At 34.5% G+C, this 10,300-nt stretch overlaps 1 protein-coding gene across 7 annotated transcripts in view; it reads right to left on the reverse strand.

Moving 5' to 3' along the window:
• LOC128230091 (tetratricopeptide repeat protein 17-like) overlaps window positions 1-9,683 on the reverse strand; it is a 69,312-nt gene extending 59,629 nt beyond the window's left edge. For all 7 annotated transcript variants that reach the window (XM_052942092.1, XM_052942088.1, XM_052942091.1 and 4 more), the window contains exons 1-6: window positions 9,528-9,683; window positions 3,002-3,146; window positions 2,469-2,583; window positions 1,837-2,062; window positions 1,268-1,377; window positions 404-551 (exon numbers count right to left, since the gene is read on the reverse strand). In XM_052942092.1, coding sequence (XP_052798052.1) covers window positions 404-551; window positions 1,268-1,377; window positions 1,837-2,062; window positions 2,469-2,583; window positions 3,002-3,146; window positions 9,528-9,659 — 876 coding nt within the window. In that variant the 5' untranslated portion in view covers window positions 9,660-9,683. The remainder of the gene's footprint in view (window positions 1-403; window positions 552-1,267; window positions 1,378-1,836; window positions 2,063-2,468; window positions 2,584-3,001; window positions 3,147-9,527) is intronic.
• Between the last annotated feature and the right edge of the window lie 617 nt (window positions 9,684-10,300).

A 10,300-nucleotide genomic window follows, 5' to 3' on the forward strand; every position in this document is an offset into this window, starting at 1 on the left:
AGTCTAAAAAGCTTGGACTGGAGCCTCATGAGCAGACAAGAGTCTAAGAAGCTTGGACTGGGGCCTCATGAGCAGAGAAGAGTTTAAGAAGCTTGGACTGGGGCCTCATGAGCAGAGAAAAGTCTATGAAGCTTGGACTGGAGCCCTATGTGCAGAGAAATATTTAAGAAGCTTGAACTTGAGCCTTTTGAAGGAAGAAGACTCCAAGAAGCTTGGACAAGGGAAGAAGATTCTAAGACGCTTGGCCTTGAGCCTTATGTGAGAAAAATAGTCTAAGGAGCTTGGACTGGAGTCTTATGATGGAAGCAGAGTATCAGGAGCTTGGACTGGAGTTTAATGAACAAAAAAGAGTCTAAGAAGCCTGGAAAGCCTAACAGAAATTCTATTAATGTGTACAACTTACTGCATAGATGTTCCCAAGTGTGAAGTGATTCACATTGAGCTCTTTCGAGACATCAAGAGCTGCATGAACAACAATGGCTGCCTCGTTGGATTTCTGGGCTCGATGTAACACATTTGCGAGACTTATAAGGGCCACATCTTTTTGATGCCTGAAAAACATAATTTCCGTACATAAACCTTATGTTCAAATGTCATTCTGCAAATAAATATTTCTTTTATAATGAATTCAGCATGGTCTCTAGTACATCTAACCCGTATACTTTGAAAACTTGATATTTTTCAATTCCTTCCTGAAAAACTGAAAAGAAATGAAAGTTTGAAGTTAAGATAAAGCATGATGCACCCCTGTCTCATCACCGCCACACACACAGAGGATTTAGACACATTGCAAATATTCTTGTCTTACTCACACTGCTGGAGAAGGGAAAGGAGCCAAAACCTCTCTGGTCCAAGGTGTTCAAAGTTTAACATTTCCTTTGAAAACAAAATAAGGCCAAGAAAAATCTAAATGCATTAAATTCAAATTAAATTCAAATTGACAAATACCTTAATATTTTGCACAGGATCTTTTCAAGTCAGTTTGCTAAATTCAACTCAAAGCTCAATCATGAAACCAATTATATTTCGTGTAAAAAAAAATCATGTATTGTAGATAGCTTTAAATTCGTATATCTTTTTTTCTTCAATATTTCAACTTTGGCAATTTTGTAATGTAAAAAATACACGATGCCACAATTAACTTGTCAGAAAGCAACAATAAATTAAATAATTAAAAAAAAATTCTTATTGAAACTTTAAAAGTCGCCCCAAAAGATTAAACCTTAGTGAAATTTAAACCCTCTACAATACCGTACAAGACACATACCTGGGGGAGTAGTGGAGTGCCCTCCTAACACACTCTATTACATTGTAGGGGTCCCCTTTGATACGCCAGTAGAAGGCCGCCATGTTGTACAACACCCACGAGGTCTTGTTCTGAAAAAAATAATACATGGAATTGACATTTCCTTCATTAGTTCATTTAAAGAATCGGGGATATTTGCTGGGAAAGTGATTTTTTCAAAACAAGACACTGTTACAGTCTTTTTCAGTTTCTAAAATAATACAGTATATATGTACTCATCATTTCAAATCAAAACAATAATCAATACACTAGGCTTACAATTAATTGTCACTATTAAATCGCAGTGGTTAGGGCACTAGCTTTATACCTAGGCGATCTGGGTTTGACTCCCAGCCAGGACTGATGTGAGTTTAATTTGTTGTCACCAAGCCAAACATGTTGGTTTCCTCCAGGTACTCCGGTTTCCCCATCAACACAAGACCAAACTCTCACGAAAAATCGTGCCAACAAGAGTGATAAATATAATGTTGTAATAACTTGTTTCACAACTGTTGTAAAGTACATAAGTTTTAACATATAAAGTAACTTACACTTTTAAAAGCCTCAAAAATTCTATGGCCATATTCATCCACATTATCCTGATATGTGATGGCATTCTTGAGCCCGAGTTCGGCTGTACCGGGCAGATTTCTGCGTTCCTTCATTCCATCAAGGTGTTCAAACGCGTACGGACTATACGGCATGTCTGTGTACATTGTACAGTCTGGCTGCATGAGGGTTGAACCAGATATGAACACTGGCAGAAAGTCCTCTGGTCTAAAAAGAGATGTCATTTGTAAAATTAACCTTAATTTTACCATGGCTTTATATTGTGTACAAACAATAAAACATAATAAAACATATGCCTTTTACATAAACAAGTCCAGGCTGATCTAAAATGCTGTAAACCATACCTATTTTTCTGATTCCATAAACTGTATATACCTTAACAGCAAGTGCCTATAGCGGTATTAAGCATGCATAAACCTCTCTCCTTAGAACCGAGTACTAATTCAGTGTATAAACCATCGCAAGTGGTGTTCCATTTATTTGTGAAATTAACTTTAGTGATAAGGTTATCTTATAGGTTACAAAATAAGATTTCTTATATTTGGAACTGCCAAAATAATGAAAGAGAAATATTGCTCCAGCATGCTTTTATATATTAATCTTATAACCTTACCTAATGCCTTTGTTTTCAAGTGGTAGAACTGTGCTGATGTACAGGTCAAGGTCAGGCAGCTGCTTCCCCGCAGCCAGACAGTCCTCGTCTGTCTTGTAAAACTTCTCCTCAAGACCTTTCATGGAACAGTTATGATTACTTTCATATCAGTGAAACATGTCATTTTTTATTATACGAGTGATTCTGAGCCTTCCGACAAACATTTGCATTTATTGTTTTAATTAGGGGGTGTAAAATTCAATGCATTTTGAGTATGAATGTTTATTGCAAAACTTGTAAAAAGAGCCGCCATATGATAAAGAAGCTTCGGACTGATTTACAATTTTTCATCAATAATATCTGTTAACCAATCTTTGATAGAAAATGTGTCTCTTTCACCTAGTGTTCATTCATGACAATATAACTGTTGCTGAAATTCCAACAAAGTTATTATTTCAATCATCAAAATCATGACAACTTATGGTCAATGAGGGGCCCGAAAGCCCCACGATAAAAAAGGTGGTGTGGGGGTGATATATTCATAAACAACCAACCTGTATCCCTGTCTTCAGTCCTGTCAATCTCATCTTTCCTCGAGAGCAGTTCCTGTTTAAGCTCGTCCAGCATGGCCGCACGATCTTCCTGCTTCATGAACGCCACAAGGTCATATGGACGCTTCATGTTGAACACAGAATCCATCTGGAATTGGAAGATAAATAAATACTATGATGAACAAGAGATGTTTATCAAACATTATGCCCCCCCTGAGCGCCATGTTGTCAGATTATATGGACAATTGAATAAAATATACATGGAACGAAATGACAGCTGATTTGTCACTGACATTGAATGCCGTTGAGGCAGTTTTAAGATTATGACCATTCAAAGTGTGAGGATAGAGTGTGTTATGACCTTTGACTCTATGACCTCAAAATCCATAGGAGTCATCAGCTGGTCAACAAAAATCTAAATGTCAAGTTTGAGGGCCATGGGTGCAGGCATTGACAAGTTATCACAAAGACAAGCTTTTTTCGTTCAAGGTCACTGTGACCTTGACCTTTGACCCGATGACTTCTAAAGTCATAAGGGGTCATCTACAGGCCAGACACAACTCCAAGTCAGGTTGAGGGCCATGGGTGCAGGCATTGTCGAGTTATCACTCGAAACATTTTCGCATTCAAGGTCAATGTGAACTTGACCTTTGACCCAATGACTCCTCAAATCAATAATGGTCATCTCCTGATCACTATGACATTGACCTTTGACCCCTAAAATCGATAGGGGCCATCTACTGGTCAGGCTTAACCTCCAAGTCAAGTTTGAGGGCCATGGGTGCAGGCATTGTCAAGTTATCACTCGGACAACCTTTTACCATTTAAGGTCACTGTGACCTTGACCTTTGGCCTGATGACCCCAAAAACAATTGGGGTCATCTACTCAACAGGCCCAACCTCCAAGTCAAGTATGAGGGCCATGGGTGCAGGCATTGTCGAGTTATCACTTGGACAACCTTTTACCATTCAAGATCACTGTGACCTTGACCTTTGGCCGATTTGCTTCATCTATCCCCAGTACACTGCCAGGGCATCAAAAGGTATGAATATCTCCATAACAACAAAATATATTATATTGATATTTTACACATTACTAGATTATGTAATTACAATGAATTCGCTCGATTCAGTTTTTATTCTTACTTTCAATTTGTTGATTTATGTTTGAAATCGTACCACATAAATGAACATTTGTGAGCGATCATGCAACTTTCGGCGAGAATTGGACTATTATACTGTTTATACACAAGAGGAGACACATTTCCATCATAGCCGTATATTGCACAGTATCAAGTAATTCAAAACTCTTCGATTTTGTTAAATATATCACCATAAAATACAAAAAAAATGATAGAAAACTGTCCATGAGTCAAAACCATAACGCTTATCGAATGATCACTTTTTGAGCTATATCCGGTGTCCGTTCCCACACAGTGTTAATGGTATAACAACATCAAAGCCATACCAATTGATAATACAATGACATCAAGTGGTTCATGTTAATGTACACACAATTTTGCAAGGAAGAAAATGAAACTTTGTCAGTTTCTGGTTCCATTATAAAATGAGAAATCAGTAAACTTTGATAAATTGTTAGTAACTTAACCCTTTCCTTCATAGTGAAGCGGCCACATCAGCCAACCTTTGTTAATTATATCATCATATAACTTAAAGCTGCATTCCCACAGATTGACAGTTTTAACATGGGTTTTTTTGTCTCATAATCAGCTGATTTTGGGATCAATGCCTTCAATTCAGTCATTTAAGAGAACTTTCTATAAGACAGATCTCAATTGTATTGAAAACTTTCCAAAAATTAATTTTTCTTGAAGTGTTGGTAATGCTTTTAGCCATAAAATATCAATTTTCGAATATGAATATCTGATCTTTTGTCGGCAGTCTTGTATCACTTGTTTTACGACATTTACCCCAAAATTGGTTTGAACATTCAAGACATAAACTAAAAAAAATTGTTAAAACTGTCAATCTGAGCCTTAACATTAAAATGATGTATCTATTAGGCAATCGATTGAAAAGTAAAGAGGTGTATCTATGAAGAAAGGGTTAAGGTGACAGCGATCTTTTTTTGTTTATTTCACTGCTGAAGATTGGTTTTTTCCCCTGACAAAATGCTTCCATTTCTCCAAAAACATTTCCTCTAAATGTTAAGACATTTTTCCCCTATGTACTGAATTTCTTTTTATCTAGAATTTAAAATTGTCAAAAGTTTACTTTGCATTTTTATTAAAGGTATTTCCATTTATCTGTGAGGACCAGTGAACTTTCAGAGATTATCATTTCTGTTCTTGTGTTTGACAAAAGTCTTGGAAACCCGCAAAATATAAATGATATTTATTAATTATTAATGCATGACGCACTTTTCCACACATATGCTTTTATACAGTTAATTTTCAGGTAGGTAAACAGGTTTAATGTGAAAATAAGTGCCATATTCAATGGCTTATACTTTCATTAAGCAACAGTTGTTTTCACTGTGACAGCGTCAGTAGGAATTAATTGTGCATATTGAAATACATGTATTTCAATGTTTTGTGCTCAAAATATTAAGTTTTAAATAATATCTGAACCAGATTTTGAGGATTATTAAGCTCATCTTTAAATACACAGACACACAAGTGACAACCAATCTGAACATGATTTCTTGAGGGGAGTTTTAATATCGAAATGTACTTTTAAGAATTCATATCAACCATTTCAACATCACTGTCTGAAAGTTTGAATGCTGTAAAACAAGGATCATATAAATGGTATTCTTTTCAAGTCAATGGGTGAAATATTAAACATTCACTCAATACAACTCATCAGTGATCAATGAACTACACTTACAGCATTGCAGCATGGTAAGGGTTAAAGTGACACTCTTTCAAAATCAATACATATGTCACAGAGTTATAAAACAGTTCACTATTTTAAATATCAAAATTGATTATTTATATTTTTCTCAAATTGATTAAATGAGCATTTCTCTACAAGTCCACATGAGGAAATCATAGTTACTAATTACTATATTTTGTTATGGTCTAGTACTAATTCATAGTCTTTGAAATATTAGTTACAGACATCTGCTAGTCTTGTTCTTAATTACTGGACATACTGTATCTTCCATAATTAATTGAAGGAAACTTGGTAAGCAGTTGTCATTACTTAGATCAAAGCATAATAACATGAAGGTGTGAATTAGATTCTTATGAGTTCTGGTCTGAAGGTAAAGACAATAGAAGGTTACATTAGGGGCTGGTATGAATGAAGTTTGATAAGTGTTTTTGTATGGTTGGTTTATATTATATGGGCGTGGCCTAATGAGAAATTGTATGTTGTATTGTAAGTTTTAAGGAGTTCTTGTTAGGGAGTAGATAGAGAAGGTTAAGAGACCTCTCACAACTTAGCTAGTGCATTATATTTGAATAAAATATGGAGAATGTATTGGGAGTTACGTGTTAATAAGCTATAGTTTGGGGACGAGAACCCCACCCGGTGACACATACACAGTGACATGTTATAACAAACATCAATTTTGAGTGATAAAAGTTTAACTAGCGGGGAACTTAATAAATAATGCATTTACTGAAAATATCATTTACTGTTAACAAGGTTGTTACAGTGTATTTAATAGCTGAAAGCATAAAAATATTAAATGATTGGTGAGTGCTAAAAGTTTGACTGTGATCTATTATTGTTTAATAAGGTAGAAATACTCTGTTTTCTGCACCTTTCTTTCAAATTAAACAGGGTATCCTTTATAACAACCATTGTTTTCAACATTTTTTCATCCTTTATATTTATATGTAAACATGAGGGTTGAATCAACTTTGTTCGTTCATGCAGTATGAACGCTTGGTTGCAGCTATGCCCATTTTCTGAGCAGCTCTTACAAAAGCACTTCATGAAGTTGTACGAACACACACATAATTTATACTGCATGAATACATGAAAAGTATGGATCATTAATCCGATATAACACTCTCTTAAACTTAAATATCAGATGCAGAACTCATTCCTAAAAGGGCACATAGAAGCGTACAAATGTTTATATTTTCCTAAAAGGGCACTATGATTAAATAATAATATGAGTTTGCAGTGATATTAATATTTGATGACGACAGTATTTCATTTAAAACTTGTTAGCATTCGTATGAACCATTAGGAACACATGATTTTTTTTTAATTAGTTGTCTAAAAATATATTGGCCTGCTTTGTAAAATATAAATATCATTTGTTTTCATTACTTTTCAAGACAACATTTTTCACACTTTCTGTGGCATTTGACAATTTTTTATCCTTGATGAGGGTCTTCTCAATGTACATTTTGGCTGACGTTCAATAGCTGGATTCTAATAGCTCTGCCTACTGGTGATGTTCCAATAATTGGCTGACCAAATTATAGGCTAAGGAAACAACTGATTTTGGAAACACATGCTGTTTGCTCATTACAAAAAATGCATACCAGCAGTCATAATGGCAGCATAGCCTGACACCATGCTCAAAATGCCTTTAAGGAAACACTCACATTAGCATGAAAATTGTTTAATTTTAAATATGTCCACCATACTAAATATTTTGACTCTGATGCAAAGTTGGTTGCAAAATACCTTTACCAAAGCATTGAACACTATCTCTAAACACTAAAGGTTACAAAGTGGTCATTGTAATGATTCAATATAAAATTTTGGTTCCTGGTCAATTGTTTATAGTACTATCTAGCGTCTGTTAACAATTTTTCAATTTTATTTTTGCAAAGTTTCATGCATTAAAATTCAGGGTGATGTTACACTTTGCTTATTTTTGTCTATATCAATATTTGGGGCGCTTGAGACAGCAAACTTATAAATAGTACTTTGGTTACATCTTTGGGCTAATTCTTGCATTGCAAACACACCAAAAAGACTGGATTTTCCCATGCATGTTAAATGGGGCAGAATGGAGGCAAAATGACAAATGCAAGGTGTTCTGATTAGATCACTTTTTTAGGCGTGGAAAAAAGTATTATGGGACATTTTCAATCAAACAAAACGTGCAGAAGGACTTTTTTTAATTTACATCCAATCCTTTCACAGACAAAACTTTTATGGGTTTATATTTTACATCTCACATACAAAAATAAAGCCAAACATTCAGTATATTTCAATTATCAATTTTAATTACCATAAATAATCGCTATGTTGACCATTATCTATTATTTATTATGATCTATCACCGAAACTAGACAATCTTTAGGCTGATTTGCAAACGTAAAAATTAAACATAGTGTATTTTGGTTGAACTTTTAAGTCCTTTTAGTTTATTACAAAATATTGTGGCAGTCAGTGATTAGTTACCAAGAAAAGATACACTATTTTAATTAAAAATGAATAACAATACATTAAAATTGTTCAGCTTCAAAATCAGGATTGGAGACTGACACAGGATATTCAGCGTCTTCGCTGCTTCATAAGGTAGTCTAAAATAATAGACGTGTTATACGGGATTCTTCTAATCCCTAACGTCTAAACGGGAATGTGCAAAAAACGGGGGTGTTTTAAAAATATTGAAATTGTTTTAAGTGAAGTATTTTATGGTTGAAATTGATCATAAAAAGTTATATTGATATTTTACCATGTAAGTGAAATGTTATTTTGCACTAAACAAGCATTAAATGCATTAAAACAAGTTGTTTACCTTTCAAATAAAACGAAAGTTGACTGACACAAACAACAATTATGCGAAAGGGAACAACTCGATACAATCGTAATAGCTCGGCCTCCTTCGACAAAGCTTCGAGATAGACCTCGTTATACAATCATAGCAACTCGGCCATGCCCGCAATGTTCTGAGTGATTTAAAACTGTGCCCTAAAGCCTTGCAGGTGCCCTTCATGTATAAATCTTTATGTTTTGACAGAATGAAATGAAGAAAAGCCGTCAAACTCATAATTATAAGTTGGATATTTATTTTTTTGTGTACGGAACTAATATAAAATAACATTATCTGGTAATATTTCTTGTTTTTATGATATTTTATAGACGCTATATGCTTTAACCCGGAATCCTGATCGGAACAACTACGCACTTTTAATACTAAACAATTTGTACGTGAAAGATTTGCCATATCAAAAATCTAAACAAAATCCGTCAACGTACAATTATTTGGACTACTTCATAAGGTTGACTTTATACAGAAAATAAAAAAAATCTTATTTATTTAAAAATTACAAAAATAACTTCAAGACATGACTTTGATACCACATGCTTTTCCACAGCCTGTTTATACATGTAATTTTAAAAACAGATAACTTTAATATATTGAACACTAATTAGAGTTGTATCGGGCAATGGTATTATTTGTAGTTCATTTAAACCATTGATGATTAAAAAACCTGCTTGAGGCTAAATTGCTCAAAGATTGAAATTTGTTATCTGCTTTCCAAATAATATTTTTTAATTGGAAATCAATAAATAACAAGTAAATGTATTTTGAATTATACAGTGACAACAAATAGTTCGAACGTAATCATTGAAACGGTGTTACCTGTGCCTGAACCCTTCCATCTTCTGTCACCACCCAGTGTGTTGAAGCTCGTGAAAATGGAATATTTGAAAAAATCAGGTTAACACTTATCAAGACTGCATACACAGCAGCCATCTTTCTTTCACAGCTCATTTCCGGTTTGTGCTAGATTAAGTTCTTGTGAGAATAGCAAATCCCGCCATCTGTCAACTTAGGTCAAAACGCAGAAAATATTCAGAGCCGATTGTTATTTCCAATCGTAACAACTCGGCCAGCTCCGCCAACATTCGGAGCTCCTCGGCCATTTTTTCAAAAACAACCACGGATGTATATGGACGGTTTACATACTTAAAAAGTGTTACGTTTAAGTCCGCTGCAAATAGATCGCGTAGTAATCTTATTTAGTAGTTAAAATTTATGACTTAACAATTTAAACTGAGAGCAATGAATACAACTCTTAAACACTACATTTAATTAATGCTTTTATTAAAAAAATACGGACTACTTCAACAGATGTACCGGCATACATCCGAGGTTGTTTTTGAACAAATGGCCGAGGAGTTCCGAATGCTCCGCCAAGCTACGAGATGTGAAATGGCTGCTCAAGTGTTTCAACTGAGTTGTTTTCAATAACCACGAAACGTGCAATAACTAGTTTTAAATTAAACGATTCTAAATTGTGAGTTATAATTTGTCAATAAATAAACATAATTCTGATCATTTTAGTATGAACAACACGGACGTCAAAATTGTTTGCCGTCTTTCACGTTCATTGAATAATGAATATTCTGACC

Source organism: Mya arenaria, chromosome 4, assembly GCF_026914265.1.
Source record: "Mya arenaria isolate MELC-2E11 chromosome 4, ASM2691426v1".
In the NCBI taxonomy this organism is placed as follows: Eukaryota; Metazoa; Mollusca; class Bivalvia; order Myida; family Myidae; genus Mya; species Mya arenaria.